We start from the raw sequence: 19,841 nt of genomic DNA on the forward strand, positions 1-19,841 counted from the left end.
CTTTAATGATCTCCCTCTCTACCTGAGCTACCTAATTCATAAAACCATTTTTTAACAGTTAAGTAATTTCTTTCATACTACCTAATTGTTCAAACCATTTTTCCTTCACTGTAAGCAATTTCTTGTATATATTCATGGAAGACATTCAGAAAATTTATAAGATTATTCCAGGATAAACAGCCAAAAATTTGAAGCCCACTAGTACCACATGTTCTCGCAAGTTAAACCTCATAATCTAGGGCAGAGTTTATTTTAATAACTACTTTAAGTATCTTCTGTGCATTTTCATTGTATAAATCAAGTGTACAGCTCCCAACCCTTACCACATGTTCTCGCAAGTTAAACCTCATAATCTAGGGCAGAGTTTATTTTAATAACTACTTTAAGTATCTTCTGTGCATTTTCATTGTATAAATCAAGTGTACAGCTCCCAACCCTTGGAACATTGGTACAGTAAAATAAAACACTCGCATAAATCTTTAACTTGTGATCTATTAAGCACTGAGAGAATAAAAAATAATCAGGTGAAACTTCTCACTTTTTAATAGATCTGGGATTAATATGGATCTATGGATCTACATCTTTTTAGCATTACACATATAAGACAACAAAATACTCAACTCGCATGGGTTGCAAAACACCTTGCTTCTCACTTATCACCTCATCATTACCTCCTGACAATTAGAGAAGACATGAACTACTCAATTGCCTCCACAAATTATGCAAAACCACCAACAAATATGACTGCAAACTTCAAAACATCTGACAGAAAACAGCTTTGATTGTTTTAAACAGATCAAGTATCAAAAATCGCTCAATAACAAGATACAAATGATATAAGTTACATGTTTATTGGTATACACTTTTCTCCTTAATAAAGAATGACCTTGTATATCCTAGGCAGAACTATTGCAGTCCAACTAGACTATGAACTTCACACAAAACACAACCCAACACGACCTTCTCAACAGAGGCTTCCATGGACCAGGCATTGAGCACAAGTCAGTCGTATGGAAGTTGCAATTCCGAGCACCACTGAAAGTCAGCAATTTTGCATGATGTTAAACCATCTCAAATCATATAAAAAATAACATAAACCCAATAACTGCTATAAGATATGGCCAAATGTCTAAACTACCGCCACCTGAACAAAACCTACTTCCAAAGTACACACAGACTATTCATGTCAAAAACACAACTGTCACCTACAATGGACTCTTAAGATGTGATCCTTCTAAAATAGCATCCTTCTACTTCAGGATTTCAGCAAATAATCTTAATATGTGATCCTTCAAATATTACTCTTCTAGTTCAGGACTACAGCAAATGACCTGAAAAGAAATATTGATTTTAAAGGGTTTTCTTTAAAATCGTGTAGTAACAAAAGACAACCTTCATAGCTCATTGTTCCTTCCAGATTCGTCCAGTAACTTTCAACTTCAATTCTTTCATGTCTCCACCAGAAAAGAACAATGCCATGCTTCTTTGTATGATTAGCCCGTCATAGCTGTCACGAACTTTACAATGGCTGTCCCGGATGCTCCTAGGCACTCCTTGCCATATTAGCTTCCTGCCATTCGCCCCTACTTCAAGACTATAGCTGAAATTCTTGGCTTCGTTTTCATCTCCCATAAAGCGAAGGAAAGCAATATATACTGGTGACTTGCCTAACTGAAATGCCTCGAAATGAAGACAAAAATATGCTCCATAACAGTGGAAAATCTGCAGTGGAGCTCAAAAACATCACTGATCAACATCATAACTGAAGAAGTTCTGAATCTTAAATGAAAAGAAACCAATGTTTGTCTCCACAAAGTTAATGTTTTTTACAACTGCAGAAACACCATCACTAGAATGAAAAAAGAGAACAGTACAAACCCATATATTATACTCACCGTCAGCATCCAGGTTGCATGCTCAACTTCGTGTGGATTAGCCTTCACATAACGGTGGTTGAACGAGCTACCATTGTGCATATCAACTTTGTGATCATCCTTTAAATGCGCCACAAGTGTCTGAAGATCCCCTGTGATAGGACATTCGGAACCTGCATAAGGGCAATTGTATGGCCTGAAAGTACATTGGGCCTCATGTTTAAGCTTGCTATAATATGGGAAAATATCTGGGCAACCAAGATTATGATACTTGCAAGGCAGATCAAGAGTGACTGCAACCTTCTCCAATGCTAGGCACCTTATATTTCCAAGCTCCTGTCTGCATGTGGGGCACTTGTTATGCACTTTTGACTTACAGTGGGAGCACAGGGTATGCCCATTAGGACACTGCAACAAAACATGAAAATTTACCAGCCATCAGAATTAGGACATGACATTTATGTGCAGTGGCAACTATTTGAAACATTAGGAAAAAGGCCGTTTTGGTTTTCAACATATAAAGCTTTTATTAACACTTAAATACGAGCACTAGAACAATTTTTATGGTTGTAAATGATTTCAGGTTCTCAATCAAAAACAAAATGGAAACCATGATAGAGAAAATGGCAAGTGTTGTGACTAAGACATGCTACAGGTTAAATTGAATAGCCTAACTGTTAATGACTTGGGAGTCAACTACAAGAGAAAAGGTAACCGTGATGAATGAGGTTCAAAAGGCAACTGAACTCATCATTATCTGAACCGTGTTCTTTAGAAAATTCCTTTGAAATCATCATATATTAAGGGAAACCATGACAGCAAATGGCAAGAGTTATGACTGATACACCATATAGGCAAAATTTAATAGCGTAAGTGTCAATGACTTCGTCAACTATGAGATAAAAAGCAACCATGATAAATGAAGTTCCGAAGGTAAATGGACTCATCATTCTCTTAACCATGTGCTTTATAAAATGCCTTTGAAATCAACATCGTGGTAAAGGAAACCATGATAGAGCAAATGGCAAGCGTTATAACTTGTGACTAAAACATGATACAGGCAAAATTTAATAGCCTAAGCGTTACTGAGTGAGTCAACTACAAAATCATCACATTGTAGGGAAAACATAATAGAGGAAATGGCAGGTGTCATGACTAACACAACATACAAGAAAAATTTAAATGCCCAAGTTTTAGGGACTAGGGAATCAACTACAAGATAAAAGTTTACCATGATAAATGAAGTCCGAAAGGTAACTGAACTCCTAATTCTCTGAACCATGCACCAGAAAATGCCTTTTGAAATCATCATCATGGTAAGGAGAACAATGATAGAGCAAATGGGAAGTGTCATGACTAAAACATCTATAGGCAAAGTTGACAGTCTTAATGTTCATAACTTGGGAGTCAACTACAGGATAACAGGTAACCGTGATACATGAAGATCCAAAGGTAACCGTTGAAATCATCACTTTTTGGGCAAAAGTGCCTTTTAGAATAACAGTTTTGAAGTCACCAAAAGAAATTTTCATTTCAAAAGGTTCACAGCTGAAAATATCCATAGTTCTTGTAACAATTAATCTATATACATAAGCTGAATCAACTTGAAAAGGTAAGGAATTCTTGGTATAATCTTATAGAGACTATACAAGAACTCTCTTGGGGGACTATTAAGTTTCTCATACCTCTTACAACTGAACAAGGAAACATGTTCAGGTTGGGATTATAATAAGCCTCCACAGGCAACAAGCATTTAGCCATTATTAAAAAGAAACATCTGCTTCAGGCAATATAATCTTTAAATACCTTGTATCAACAATTTGAAAGCAGAAAAGCCTCAATCTGACACCCCATTGAGACTCAAAACTTGGTGGAAATTGATGAACCTGTGATAACTACGTAACATAAAATTTAAATTCTAAGTCTCAAGGGCACTTCACAATAACAACTATTTCACTTGCATCATCAGCTTTAGCAAAGTGCCACGGCTATTCTGAACTTAACACACGTTTACCACAGATACAAACACCAAACCATCTAATTCTACTGTTAGAAAAATCTATGGTATTCAAACTTAAAAATAGGGCAAGAAGCTTCAGGAACAACAAAAGATAGAGGATATGTACCATGTCCAAGGATGGCCAATGGGACTGGGAAATTACATCATGCAAAAGAAAAGATGGGCTCAAGGTAATTCTTTCCTTTACATTACATTCCTGTTATAAACAGAGATATTCCTTTCTTAGTGAACACAGTGAGAGATGTTAAACACCATTGAAATCCAAAAAACCATTGACATCCAAAAACTGTCATTCCCTCCAGTCTCACGTTTTGTTCTTTATCTCTAAATACATTATCATGACTATGGCATTCATCATCAATATCTTTTGTCAAAGAGGGCTTTCCAGTTCAGTGAAACCAGGGTGTCGCTATTGCCCCCACCAAGGTTTGACTCTCCCAAGTGAAATGTTTGCTCATTGTGGGCCAAAGCACCCTCGCAAGGGGGGCATTTGATTAATGGAGGCCATCACAGTCATTAATTTGGGCCAGGACATCACATGCCATTAACTGTGACACAGCATCCCACCTCCTGATAGGCAGTGGGAATCAAAGTATAAAAGATTCAAAGAAGCTTTCATTGCCTTCCTCCATAAACAGTATCTTCTATGTTTTTTCTTCGTATAAAACAATTTTCATTGCATGCGAACACGTCTTCTATGCCATAAATAGTTATTCATGCTATAACATATTAACAACAATAGCATCCAATTAACAGATATACTGATTCTGAATTATGAACTACATTACTCAGACCAATTTATTTGTGGAGATGAAAATAGAAAAAAATTATGCCCATATATGCATAACTTCCCAACAAAATAAGTGATGTTGAAACTAGTGAAGCACCACCCGTATAAGACCTGCGAGTACCTGCGGGTCTTGGCGGGTTCTATAGCGAGCCAGGTCACTCGCATAGAACCCACACTTAAGACCTGGACTCGACCGGTATCTTATTAAACCTGGCTAACTGTATAAGACCCATAGGTTTGCCATAAGACCCGCATCAGACCCTTATAAGACCCGTCAACTCTCAAAAGTCAATTTTTTTTCTTTTCTTTTTTGGAAACGAGGTGGAGGGAAAGGGAAATTGGAGGGAATAAAATGCTTTATAAGCACCTCTCTCGCTTCCATTTGTCATTCACTTGTCATTTGAGTGTTTGGATAATTTCTATGAGTGTTGAGTGACTCCATTACACAGTGAAGGGGCTCTTGGAGGAGGCTAAAGGAGGCTTCATCAGATCAAACCCAGCTTCAAGTAGGCTTCATGAACCTTGTTTGAACGTTTTCCATGTAAATTTTTTTAATTTTTTTGTATTCAAATTAGTTTTTTTTTTCAAATTTTTTTGGCCTTGTGGCTTTAGTTTCTCAGCCACACAAGGCCGTTGTGTGGCTGAGAAACTCATCCACAAGACCTGTGCGCTGAGGAGGCAATCCTTGTCAGCCCGCACGCCCTGTGGCTGAGTTTCTCAATCGCACAACGACCCTGTGTGGCTGTGAAACTCAGCCACAGGGCCTGCGGGTTGAGGAGGCAATACTCCTCAGCCACAGGGCCTACGGGCTAAGGAGTTGGTCCTCCTGAGCTCGCAAGTCCTGTGGCTGAGTTTCTCAACCACACAAGGTCGTTGTGTGGTTGAGAAACTCAGCCACAAACCCAAAATAATTTACAAACTAAAAACAAAAAAAATATCAATTAAATTTTAAAATTTATCTTTTTTCTTTCAGATTCTGTCACCATGCCACCAAGGGTTCTAGAAAGTCTCGTGATTCAACAGGGGCACATGTTCAACGAATCATTGTCAGCAATGACCACCATGTCAAGTGCAATTATTGCAATGCCACAATGCATGCAAGCATAAACAAGCTAAAATAGCACCTAGCTAGAATTCCTGGGAATTGTGTGGGATATTGTCAAAATTGCCCTGACGAAGTCACTACTGAAATGGCGGCTGCTTTGGAAGCCATTAAAGATGAAAGTTCTAAGAGGGCAAAAAGGAAGGATGAGATTGTTGGGATAGGTAGATCTTCATCTCGGAGTGAAACACAGATTCAAAGTCCAGGTATTGGTAACTCCTCTTCAAGTGTTGTGGCAAACAAGAGTATAACCTATTCTTTCTTTAGTCCTCGTACAACTCCAAGATCTCAACCAACCTTGGATGGTTTTAATGAAAAAAAGAGGGAGGAAGACATGGCAGTAAGGAGGTTTTGGTACCATAACAGTCTTTCATTCAACTATGCAAAGTATTATTTTTATCACCCCATGGTGGATGCCATTACAAGTGTTGGCCCTGGATACAAAGCAACATCTTATAATGCTATTAGGGGAAAAGGGCTAGATGAGAAGCTTGAGTGTGTCAAGGAACAATTGGAGAGCATTAAAAGCTCATGGAAATTTACAAGTTGTACAATTATCTCTGATGGGTGGACAGATTAGAGGGGTAGAACAACAATAAATTTTGTTGTAGTTTTCCCTAAAGGAGCCATGTTCTTAAAACCCGTTGATGCATCTGCAAATGTGAAAAATGCACATTTGATTTTTACATTGTTGGCTAATGTGGTGGAGGAAGTTGGGGTTGCAAATGTTGTCCAAGTAATCATGGACAATGCAACGAATTATGTGGCAGCTGGAAGGTTGCTTTGTGCCAAATATCCCACCATTTTTTGAACTCCATGCCCTACCCATTGCATAGACTTGACACTAGAGGACATTGGGAAGTTAGAGAGAGTGCAAGATGTTGTGCAAGAATGCAAGCAAATTACCAAGTATATTTATAATCATGCTTGGGTGTTGAACCTTACGAGGGAATTCACACAGGGTGAGCTTAGTCGCCAAGCTGTCACACAGTTTGCTACAAATTTTCTTTCCCTCCAAACCCTTTTGTATGAGTACCAAGCTTTGGGAAGAATGTTTTGTAGCCAACAATGGGTATTTTGGAAAGATAGCACAAAACCAGAAGCATTGTCTGTGAAAGCATCTGTCTTTGGTGATAGTTTGTGGGACAAAGTCACTGAGATTGTCAGCTTCATTGATCCCCTTGTGAAAGTCTTGAGATTGATGGATGGAGAGAAACCTACAATGGGATATATTTATGAGAGCATGGGCAGGACCAAAGAGGCCATCATGACTTTCTATAAGGGAAATAAATCTAAATATCTACCTATATGGCAAATTGTTGATTCCAAGTGGGACAGGAAACTACATTCACCATTGCATGCAGCATGAGCATATCTCAACCTGAGCTTATTCTATAATGAGGGGTCTAGCATTCAAAGTTGAGAAGATGTTCCCAAATCAAGATATTCAAGACAAAATCAACATACAACGAGATATGTATAAGGAAGCATCTGGCATGTTTGGATTTAGGTCAAACCAACGTCTCAAGGACAAGAAAATGCCTTGTAAGTGAAAATTGTTAGAACTTAACTTGTAATTTTTCTAGTTCTCTTTTATATGGTTTCCATTGCAAACTGATAATCTTTGTTGTTATTTTTTTAGAACTCATTGGTGGATAGGTTGTCGCATTGAGGCAACACAATTACAAGAATTCGCCATCAGAGTTCTTAGTCAACCCTGTAGTGTTTCTTCTTGTGAGCACAAATGGTCAGTGTTTGAGCACATCCACAACAAAAAGAGAAACATGTTGGAGCATGAGAGGTTTGAGAAGTTGGTTTTCATCTACTACAACCTTTGAATTCTCACAAAACAAGTGCAACCAAAGGATACAGATCCAATTTTATTGGATACTACTAATTTAGAGTCTGATTGGGTTGTGGAGGAGTCGTCCCCTGATTTGAGTTGGCTTGATGAAGAGACTGAGGATCTCTAGTTTTCCATCTCAAACGGAGACTCCAAATACCCCTACCTCACTGTGGCTTCAGCCTTCCGATGTTAGCACTAGCTCCATGAGGGCTTATTGTAGGCATAGTTGTCCATGAGTGATGAGACTCAAGATTGTTATGAGACAATCATTTATCATTTATGACATATGTATTTGAATTTTGAACTTGCTGACATTTTTTATTTTAATTATGGAATCATCTAGTCCTTTTCTTATTCAGTATCTAAATGTTTTGCTTACAAAAATTGAATATGTTATGTTGTACTTTTATAAATATGAGATGATGTTATGAATTATTGCATATATGGTGCTTTTTATAACTTATATTGATTGGAATTGTCATTAGTTTATTTGTTGTCCTTAAAATTTACCATATTTTAATGTTTTTTGGTATTTTGACGAGTCCTATATGAGTCTTGTACGGGTCGTTCCCGAGTCTTATACGAGTTGACAAGGCAATAGCATGATGAGTCTTATATGAGTACGAGTCATGCAACATTGGTTGAAACCTATGTCCCTAACATGAACTTGATTGATATTTCTTGTACACTTGAAACAATGGCAAGTGAAAGGCATAGCTGAATTCTGAAATAAACAGACCACTGTGTATGACAGGTTAGATAATTATACTATTCTCTTGACATTGAACTTGTCTCTCATGATACAAATTTTGCTGAACTTTCAGTTTTGGAAGAAAAATCTTCCAATGGATTGGGCTGGATTTCTTCACACTGGATTCTTCACATCAGGAGCCGAAGCTTGAAGTATAACTGAAAGGTGTTATTTTTTGACCAAGAAATAAAGACTCCCTTTGTGGAGAAATGCCCATGCAGATTATTAGATGACAGGCCCTGATCACTCCATAACTTGTATACAGGAAGTATGCCCAGAATCCAGATAGACACCCACTCGCTCTTAACATTTGTAGCAAACCAGAATTTCAAATTTAGAATTGATACTAACTGAAAATAAGGGTTTGTAAATGCAGATGCAGGGATAAGAACACCATTTTTCTAATCAGAGGGAAACAGGGTGCAAAGGTACGTCCAAAGTGACAAGACTCGTGTTGGTTGAAGAGTCAAACTTGACTTGGGACTGGGCAAAAACTCATCAGTTAACTCAAAAATGAGTAGATGCCATGATAAATACAAAACTATAGAAAGAAAGATATTTCTTTTAGATTGTAGTCATATATGAAAGATCACACTAAATCTAATGCAAATGCATAGAATATAATGCAAACATAACACATCCAAACAAAATAGAGTATATCACATAATCCTAATCAATCATCCATCAAGATATATATATATACATATAAGGAAAGTCAATCATCTATCAAGATTATATATATAAAAGGAAGCCCCATAGGTAAACCCCAAAGCCCTTCCTTGTATCCTATGTATGGTACCAGTTACAGTAAAATCTAGCAAGCCTAGTGCAAACCCCCACTAGGCAACCTGGGTCTTTGTTGATTTATGTAGCTTGGGAATTACTCCACAACTTTGGGTACCAGGTTTGTGTGAGTTTGACCACAAAAGGACTTTTGTGGGCAAAGTACCCAAGCAGTGAGTTTTGCACCCAAAGTTGTGGGCGCAAAACCAAGAGGTATTTTGGATGGTTCAGCCATGGAGAGCGTGTGGGGAACCCTTGAGGGAATAAGGGGCACCAAAGGCATCAATGTGGTAGCATTGGTTGGATGAAAAAAAAATGTGTTCTCATGTTTTATGGAGATTTGACAAATTGTCAAGGTCGGCTTGGTAATATCCAGTGACCCTTGGTGGCTAAGGGAAGCCCACCAAGATCTTTATAAATAGGAGACAAATGAACCTCATTCAATACACATCGCAAGTGCAAATACAACATTGGAGAAGGACTGATCTGACCGCAGACCTATTGGAGCTATTCCAAGTGAAGGACGAAGCGTTGGATCTCTCTGTGTTTGGAACAGACCAAGTTAGGCAGAGTGTTGGCCGAGTCGTAGAGGAGCAATTCTAGGCAGTTCTGTGCATGTTTTGTTGGTATAATACTCTGCAAAACAGGCCGAAGATTTCTGTGTCTTTTGGGAAGAGGACTGAACCCCTGTAGCACCAGATCAGAGGGCTCTAAGGCCTGTTTTGGGAGGGCCGAAAGGCCTAACGGGTAGCTGGAGTAAGGCTGAGTTTGTCTCAAAGGAGAGTGCAGGATAAATGGTCCTGTAATCGAGGGACAGCAAGGGTTTTGAGGAGATTGGGCCGCAGATTTAGGGCTGAGATGGCTGGTTCAGGAAGCCCTAATCAGAAGGCCGAAGCCTCAAGTTTATGCACAGAAATCATGGAGTATTAAGGGTAGAAAAAGGTCATCCTAGAGGTATGTTGTTTTGTTCTTCCAAGTTGATGTATTGCTAGGTGATGAGATCCAGATTGGACAGTATAGGAGCAGCCTAAGAACAGCTTGTTTGGAGTACTGCAGTGGCTTGCTTCAAGCCCTAAGTGCAGAGGACAAAAGGGAAGATTTGTCTCTGTTAGCGGGCAGTCTTGTGAGGCCCTAAGGATTGATTCTTTGAGGAAGGAAAGAAGCAGTCAAGTGGGCTAGTTGTCAAGCCCTAGTTCATTGAGTTGCAAAGACTCGAGAGGTCATCTTCTTTTATAAGAGGGCAGCCTCCAAGCCCTAAGATCTGTCATCTTTGGAACAGCAGAGAGGCATCTAGTGGACAGTTGTGAAGTCCCTATGTGCTGGTGTCTTTGAAGGAAGAAAGAGAAGCTAGAGGGCAGATTGTGTTGGGCCAAAGTTCGTGACCTAAAGGAGCAGTGATCATTGATAGTGGCAGATTGTTGAGCTGCAGATTGAATGGCAAAGGACCCACCAGACATGTTCAAGGTACGTGGACTGAAAGGGTTGTAGATGCACACCATCAGCAAATAGGTCAAGTGTATTTTTTCAGGGTAGACTGGTCATCATAGTTGTTGATACCAAGCCCTAGTTGTTGTCTTGTATCAGGGCTGATTGTAAAGGCCATGATCCCTGGTACAGGAGCCCTAAGATTGTTGTATTAAAGATTTGTAATATAACAAGTATTGGGTTAAAATCTTGTCTTGTGTAGTTGATTCACTGTTGTGCTTATTCCGCTATGCAAAGTAGAAGTGTTTGGCATTGGAGTGTGTTTGTGTTCGTGATTTTAGACTCAAACCAGATTCTTGAGTGTCGTGGAAAATCAACAGTCTTATGGCAACAAGAGATCGGCGACCACTGTCTCCATTTAGTGGTGGATATTATCCCCACAATGGATCCTTCCCTACAAAGATCACTAACAACTATAAGGTATTCAATTAAAGGAGGATTCAATGGTGATGCGAAGTCCAACAATTGAAGAAAGAGGTACAGACAAAGCCTTGAAAGGCTGAGATAAGAGTTGCCTAAAGTTCAAGTACACTTCCACAATACCTTTATAATTTAGAAGAGAGATATAAGTAAAGGTTTGTAAAGATATGCATATTTGGAGGACACAATGGCATATACCAGCTCTAGGAACTAGTCTTTAAGGAGTAGGATCAACAAAGGACCAATAGGCTATGAAGGAGGCAAGCTAGGGTTAAGTAAACAATGGTTTTAAATGGCTGAAAATGCATATGACAGCAATAAATACAAAAACGCCAGCCCTAATTTTAGGGTTAAAATATGCAATTAATGCTAAATTTTGCCTTTTATATTTTATTAAATGTGATCCCTTGCAATAGGGCAATAACATATGGGCATAAAATTGCACTAAAATGCAGATTTTATGCTAACCTTAACTCTATCCCCCACCAAGGGTGATTATGCTCTAGAACGCAATTGATATCATGACAATTGCCGGAACGGAATGCCACATGGCTTCCCATCTACTCTCATTAAGTCGACAAGATATAACATTTAACTCCCAAATGATGCAAGCTTCAATGGCCATCGAACGAAAGTATGCCTCGTTTAATCTCCACATGATGCATCAGTATAATTCTTTGGAATGGTCGCCAGCATGAATGACAGGGTTCATCACATTGTGTCAGTGTTGCCTTTTATAGAAATGCTTCAATATCAATTCAATTACATCACACTGGCAGTGAATTTAGGTATGACAGGCATAATTCTCCACGTCGGTCATGGTTTCAGTGGTGGTTTTCTCGCAATCTGGACTGGCACTAAGAATAGAATGGGTAACTCAAACATGGTGTCTAGGGGCTGCATTGCGGCTCTCCGGGAATTCCTCTTTGTCAGCCTCTCATTCATGGACATTTTGGAGCTCTCTCTGTTGATTTCTGGTAGCATCAGATGTACTCTAAGTCTCAAATTTTGCAAGGAGGCTTGGGCACATGTATTCCAAAGAACCCAAAAAGCATTTTGGGAAATTCCACCCAGAGACAGTTTTATTAGATTAATTAATTATTTTTAATGGGACCATAAGTCTAAACTTAGGAAATTAAAATAATTCATGGGTATTAATCCAACTTTGGGTGTCACTTCTAGAAGAAGACGAGGATCAAGCAGAAATGACCTTAGCCATTGATTAGCTTCTAAAATGGGTCGTTGAATGTCAACGAAGAGATTATTTAAGGAGGCTTGAGGGTCATTTGGAAGACACACATAGAATTGATCAATCAGATCAAATTGTTGAAGCTAGAGGCAACGCAATGATTTGCAGTGATCACGCAGAGGGGCAGAGAGAGTTTTGGCTAGAGGATCTTCTCTAGAGCCAAGAATACTCAGCAAAGAGGCAAAGAGACACACAGAGGAGGCAACGCAGACCACGGAGAGGGTGAAGTAGAGCCAGGAAGGGCTCACGCAGGCCCCACGCAGAGTAGCGTAGTAGCTTCCAATGCAAAAGTCCGAGTTTACTAAGGAAGCTGACGTTTCTGAGTCGAGAGGGCTGGAATAGGCTTCTAAGGGCAAATTGATTCCAAGTTGAGCTGACGCAGGGCCCATGCAGGGGTAGCGCAGAAGTAGCCGAGGAACTCGTTGGTTCAACTGTCGGATCAGTCGAGACTTGCAGTGTAGAGTGAGGTAATCTCACCAGTTTCTTCTGCCAAGTGATTTTCTTGGTAACTAGATCGTCGAAAGGGCATCCAGAGATTGTATGCAGAAATACTTCTACTTAATAATAAAACCCTTAGATCTGTTGCACTAGTTTTCCCGCATTAGGTTTTTCTGGGGACTTTTGTCCGAAAATAACTGTGTCATTTGTGTGTATCTTTCTCTATTGCTCAGTTTCTTGTTTCGGCATATTATTTAAATGGTGTAGGCTGCAGTGTATGTATTTCGATGTTTTTCGTAGCAAACTACAAATAATATGTTCATGTAAATCTAACAAGTAGAAGAAATATCATCAGTGTTGCAGTAGGAATTCTCGGGTTTAAGGAATTTTCACATAATATCAAAGTAGTGCAGGTGAAGCAAGAAGAATAGTGCCAGAGAACCCAGCGTTGAGCATAAAAGGAGATCGAAATAGCTGCGAGAGGCAACAGTTCGAATCCCCAGAGGGGTTTGCGCAGTCCAAGCCAGAGGGCTGAATTTCGAGGCAATCGAAATCTTGTCGTGGCAGAGGAAGCCGCGCTGAGCGTCAGCGTGAGGAAGAGCTGGTGGGACACAGTTTTTCTGTAGGCCATTTTGCTAGGCAAAAAGACATCAGAAGAGAGAGAAGCACAGTGAGGGAATCTTTCCTCAGTAGACTGCCCACCAAGAAATATGTTTTCTTATTGGCTGAGCAACAGCAATAAGAAGTAGAGAGGAGCAGTTTGACAGTTTTCATGGCAGAGATGGCAACCAATGGTTTGAGGGATCAGGATAGATTGGACGAAGCATCCAACTATGTCATCTGGAAGGCAAGAATGTCATTCCTTGTAGATGAGCATGCTCTCAAGAACTATGTCGACAGCGTGGTGGCTAAGCCTGCAGATCCAGATCCTCTGAAGAAGTACAAGGCAGAAATAGCGAAGGCAAAGAGAATGATCCTCGACGGAGTGAAGGATCATGTAGTCTTTCACATCACTAGCAGAGAGACTGTTAAGGAGATGTGGGATGCGTTCTCTACGCTGTATCAGGGATCATCCGAGTAGCGGAAGATGTACTTAGAGCAAAAACAGAGATCTGCATAGCTGCAAAAGGGGAGCGCATAGATTCGTTCCTCACGAAGCTTCTGGAGACCCGGGATGAGTTAGCAGTTGTGGGGTCTACACCTCAAGGTTTCGAGATGGTGAAACTAACCCTAAACTCAGTCTCAAAAGAGTGGCAAGTCTTTGTCCAGAGCATCCTCAACAGGGCAGCTTTGCCAGACTAGGATAGTATGTGGACATCTCTCAAGCAGGAAGAGCTGAGGAGAGATCTAGTCAGGTACAAGCTTGACGAAAGCAACAGCAATGGGTCGAAGCCCAAGGAGGAGGATGAGAATGCAGCCCTTTCATCGAAGGGGCAGCAGGAGCAGCAAAGGTGGAAGAACAACCTCCCGAAGGTAAAATGCTTCAGGTGTGCTAAGATGGGTCACTACGCAACACAATGTCCTCTCAAGAAGAAGGACAAAGATGATAAGCACGATCCGAACATTGCACCCGCGAAGATCAAGGAGAAGGGAGTTCACCATGACAGTCGAGATACTTCTAGGAGGGAGGTGGGTTGATTTAGAGTTGTAGTTCGAAAGAGCTACAGATCGGTAGGATCCTCGAGGGGTCCGCCTCGAGGATCAATTCCTTGCTACGGGAACCCAGATAAGAAGTAGTAGGATGGATCAGTGTCAGTTAGTGCAGAGGAGTGTTGGAGCGACAGATGCAATGGCTAGAACACCAAGTCTGAGCAGCGTAGTGCAGAGTTGCAGTAGTGCAAGGACGCACAGTGCAGCAGCACAGTGGTTTCAGAGGGACAATGTGGGACTAGCAGCAATCAAATCTTCAGCATCAAGATGCATCTATGTTGAACACTTTTTCAGTAATTTGGGATGTTTTTCCGTTGTTGATGCAGTAGTAGCAGCAATTTGCAGTACAGGGGCAGTTGGCAGTGGCAATGCCAGTAGCAGCACGGATGCAGAAATTCAGAGAGAGTTGTAGTACCAATGCAGTGTTGACAATGGTAGTGTTAGCAACAACATCGCAGTAGTTGGTGGACAGCATGTCAGACATCAACAACGCAGAGGACGATGTTATGAAGTCAGGGTGATGCTTCAGTAGGAGGCATTGCTAGAGCACATTCCTCGCTAAGAGGGAGTGTTGATTTCTGGTAGCATCGGATGTGCTCTAAGTCTCAAATTTTGCAGGGAGGCTTGGGCACATGTATTCCAAAGAACCCAAAAAGTGTTTAGGGAAATTCCACCCGGAGGCAATTTTATTAAAATAATTAGTTATTTTTAATGGGACCCTAAGTCTAAACTTAGGAAATTAAAATAATTAATGGGTATTAATCTAACTGCTCTAATATATTTGCGCTCTATCATGTCCTACTTCAACCTAAAAGCCCCTCTAATCATAAAATAATATGCAAGTAATGGCCAAGGTCACAAGTCGACCTAGTAGATTTTGCAAATTTAATTTTATCTCCACCAATGCTAGCCAAAATGTTGACATCATGCTTGCGTGGGCTTCAAGAGGGCTAACATTTAGGCGTTTTGGTGCTATGACAAGTGTAAAATGCCTATAAAATCAAGACCTAGGGGTTGGCCCCTCTATCTCGACGCAAATCATCCTATGGAACCCAAATGTGGGTTTGGGGCACAAAACTGGGTCTCATGGGTCTCCAAGTGATAAAATCTCCATCTCTACTCCAACATTAAGGGCATTGAAGATGGTGCTATCCCTCCCATGTCTCAAGGCATGAGACATACCTCATCGAGACCCTGGATCAACTGCCACACCATGTATATACTACTAAGTCGATTAGGGGCAAAATGGTCCAAATGCATCATCCCATGAATAATAAGGCAAAATCAGGAACACTATCAGTGTTGAAGGTGCCCGTGGTTTTGAATGATGCTCTACAACTGTTTGAAGTCCCATGATTCTCACGCATCACTTGTGGGTGTCAATATGTTCCTCTGGAAGACCTAAACCTTAGTTAAGTTGCCCAGACCTATAGATGTAACCACCTGCCAATTACACATGATATCTAACGCTTGCAACTTTCATCATCAGGTACATCAATCATTATTGCATCTAAGTGAACCAAGCTTGAAAGGAATGGGCATAATGACACTTCATGTGTGGTTTCTCTTCCGAAATTGGGGCCTTAGTCATGTAACGACGTTACCTCCCTAGGTAGCAATGGTTAATAGACGATATTGTCAGGCGTTCCCAAACCCCGAAAGGGAAGTGACATGTCCCAAGTCCACCCTTCAATCGAGAGGTGCCATACGAATAAATGATGGAACAGATGGGGAGAGAACTCCATGGCCAAGTGTCATGGTCAAAGGGGCCATTTGTGATGGAATACCTCATCCTGGATGTATAGATGTGAGAAGGGAGCAATCGTGGATGCATGCGTTACCTCGGCCTTCATTTTTCCACCCCTATATATTGTCTTTTACTTTTTCTTGATTTTTCCTTCTATTACTGCTTGTAGCTCGAGGAATGAGAGCTTGCTTTCTATGATGTATAGCAATTACTACCCCCCTTAAGGATGGGGCAGTTCATCGCTCATCAGACATTGGGACATGCAAGGGTTCCTTGTCTTCTATGAAATAGGGCAACATTGGCCCAGGAACCAAGGGATGGCCATATGATAGAGGTGGAGCTCATGCTTGGTTTTTGCCCACATGCTAATTTGTAAGTCTCGACCATCTTTTGCGTTTTGATTTATCTTTTGTTTTTCGTGTGGTCGTCATATGCTCTTTCTTTTTCTTTTAGCTGCATCAACCTCTCAGGGTGCATTTCCAGGCCACCAAGGTATGAGGATGTGTGGGTGCAAAATCCTAGAGAGCCAATGGTCAGTTGAACCAGAAGAAGGGAGGTGGAATAGGAGCTCGTAATGTAAGATGGAAAGTGGTAAGTATGGAATAGGGAGAGCTAGAGTTACGCTATATAAATCATGGCTTCCCAAGTAGTGCTCCTTCCTAAAGCCATGGGCCACTAGGGAAAATCCCACTAGACTAGGATTGAAAATTACCCCCCCATTTCAAGCGAGGGAACAAGATCCAAGACCTTTCTTTCTTCTAAGTTACCCCGTAATCCATGCCAAAATGCCCAAATACAAACAAGCATAAGCACCTTATTGCAAAATGAATAAAGTACCTTCTGATCAAAATCCCACCTTCCAACATGTGCTCTTGGAAAATGGGCGAGGAGATATATAATTGATGCAAGTGGCAGAGATATCAATGGCACATCACATCGACTACTCAGTGGCGGCTATCAGGGGCTATTGGTTGCTAATTGGAAGAGATGAATAGGAGAAAGGTTTTCCTACGGGTCACCAACTTTTGGTGGTAACAAGGCTTCCCTAAAGAATCACTAGGGCTAAACAATAAGATGCAAAGTAATATTACAAGTAACCCCAGTGATGAAGTTGAGATTAAGAGAAAAAAAGACTGGTGATGGAGGGATGTGAAGATTCGTGCCAATATTCAAGGGTTATGGAGTCAAGGGAAGATCAATGATGAAAGGATATCAAGAAGAATGACCCTTTTTGCAAGCTAGCTAGAATAATGGATTAAGGGAAAGATTAGTATCTAAGGATGAGTAATCTCTCAGCCAATCAAGAAATTTTAAAGTCAAAAACTTGCTAGAGAAGATTCTTCAATAGGATTTCCCTTAGCCCAAGGATCAACTACGGCATGAAACAAACCAAGCATTTACTAAGGGAACCCACAAAGGGTCTACCTAGTAAAGAGGTTGAACAATTACTTTCACACCAATAAAGGGGACCTAAGGACCTATGACTTTGACATCCCCATTCATGCGACAACATTTCCCCTCAGTGGATCGATCTCACTAAGCCTTGTGGTGATTTTTGTTGAAAAATGTGTAACTAGGTTTGGTCTTCATAAATATGAGATGCACTTTTGATTCTTCTAAATTGTAAAATGAAAGAAAATTATTCTTAATATTTTTGGAGCATGGGTTTCATGCTCAAGGCCTTTTATTTTATAGGTCAAGCACCCATTGAGTGCTTTTAGGGTTGGTCCTAGGTCAAGAAGTCAAAAGAGTCATTGTCATGAGTTGAAGACCCCATCGAGCACATTGTAACTTGTAAAGAAAATTATTTTTGTCCTTAAAAGTGTCAAAATACCCTTCAAGACCAAGTCGGCCTGGCAACTGGCAAGTCGGCCTAATTTGAGGAGCCACGTCCACCTTGAGAAGCCTATATAAAGGAGGAAACTCGACCTCCTTGAAGCACATTCATCACTCACTCATCCAAGCAAAGGAGGAACAAGAAGAAGGCAGCGAAGAAGGAAGAGGACAAAGGAGACTTGTTTTTGGGCTATTTCTCTCTCACACGTGTGAAGGAAGGCTAGGGTTTCTGCAACAGATCTAGGGTTTTCCTCTACAAGTTCGATCTTGAAGAAGGGAAGGAAAGAAGGTCAAGCGAAGGTCGCAATAAGCCATCCTCAAGCTGCAAAACGAAGAGAAAGTCAAGCAAAGGTCTTAGGAAGCCTTGGAAGGCTAAAAGAAGCTCACATGTGTAGCTGCAGCAACTGCAAGAGGGCTGAAAATTTCAGGTTAGCGGTGGAGGCCAAAATTCTGTAGGGGGGTCAAAGTGATACTAATGGAAGAGATTTGACTAGTTTTGACTTGTTCAAGGAAAGCACATCATCCTAAAAGGTTGGACTTGATCTTGGAGGGTATTGGTCTTGGTCTAGAGGTCTTGGAATTTGTCAATTAAAGAATCTATAAGGAAGAGAAGAGATTTGCGGGTTTTCCTCTCAATTGGAAAGTTTTGGCCCTGGCTTGCAGCCTATATTTTGTGTTCTTGTTCTTCTTGTTTTGGTAGTTGTTTGATGATATACAAACATAATAATAAGTAAAGAAGCTAATAAGTAAGAAAAAGTAAAAATACATCACAAGCAGTTATCAAGGAAAGAGAAATCACTCTAATCATTGCCCTATAGATTTCTCAACATGGTATTAGAGCTAAGGTTGGAAGAGGGCATTATGAAGATCTCTACTACATTGAAGAAGTTCCTAAAGAAGTGTTCAAAGGTAGCAAGTCATCTCAAGAAGGGTATCAAAGAAGCATGGAATCTCCTATTTACTCCAAAGAAGAAAGTAACCAAGACAAAGGACGAAGGACTCTTCTCAGCACTCACTAGCACATTTCAAGATGAGAACATTTGGGTAATCGATAGTGGAGCATCAAGGCACATGATTAGGGATCACAAGCAACTAAAGACACTGTCAAACGGAAAGTATTCTTACTCCGTAGAGCTTGGAGATAATAAGAGTTATCCTATGAGAGGAATTAGATCAACCTCAATAGAGTTGGAGAATGGAGGCAATATTCATCTCAACAACATCCTATTTGTTCTAGGTTTGCATAAGAACTTATTCTCCATTTCAAGTCTAAAAGATAAAGGTGATGAGTGACTTTCATTGATGGAAAAGTTGTAGTATGGAGTAAAACCTCAAGCATATAAAATGCTAGAGTAATTGGGATTCGTGAAGGAAGACTCTACAGGTTGTTATCCCCTCTTGCTCAAGCTTTAGTTCACATTGAAATCAGCCCATGTGAACTTTGGCATAGAAGATTTGGTCATCTCCATTTCAAAATTCTTCAAACTCTAAGCTCTATAGTAGATGGAATCCCTGAACTGAAAGAATATCATGAAGGAGTATGCAAGGAATTTGCATTGGTTAAGAACACCAAGAGACCATTTGGAAGCAGTGCTTCATGGTCAAAAGAAATCTTGGATCTTATTCATTCTGATGTTTGTGGTCCTATGACTCCTAAATCACTTGGAGGTCATCTATATTATGTCACATTTATAGATGATCATTCAAGGAAGACTTGGGTTTACTTAATGAAATCCAAGGATGAAGTATTTACTAAATTTCAAGAATTCAAAGTTGAAGTAGAGAACCTTATAGAAAGAAGAATCAAGATATTAAGATTCGATAATGGAGGAGAATATACATCCAAGGAA

The 19,841-nt window shown here is 40.3% G+C and overlaps 1 protein-coding gene across 2 annotated transcripts in view; it reads right to left on the reverse strand.

The window, feature by feature from the left end:
• Nucleotides 1–510: 510 nt before the first annotated feature.
• Nucleotides 511–19,841, reverse strand: part of LOC149230534 (E3 ubiquitin-protein ligase DIS1-like) — a 122,223-nt gene continuing 102,892 nt past the window's right edge. For both annotated transcript variants that reach the window (XM_089379012.1, XM_089379013.1), the window contains exons 3-5: nucleotides 1,896–2,282; nucleotides 1,393–1,722; nucleotides 511–1,035 (exon numbers count right to left, since the gene is read on the reverse strand). In XM_089379012.1, coding sequence (XP_089235138.1) covers nucleotides 1,402–1,722; nucleotides 1,896–2,282 — 708 coding nt within the window. In that variant the 3' untranslated portion in view covers nucleotides 511–1,035; nucleotides 1,393–1,401. The remainder of the gene's footprint in view (nucleotides 1,036–1,392; nucleotides 1,723–1,895; nucleotides 2,283–19,841) is intronic.

Source organism: Pinus tabuliformis, chromosome J, assembly GCF_031772625.1.
Source record: "Pinus tabuliformis cultivar Carrire ecotype Pingquan chromosome J, CPIR1, whole genome shotgun sequence".
Taxonomy (NCBI): domain Eukaryota; kingdom Viridiplantae; phylum Streptophyta; class Pinopsida; order Pinales; family Pinaceae; genus Pinus; species Pinus tabuliformis.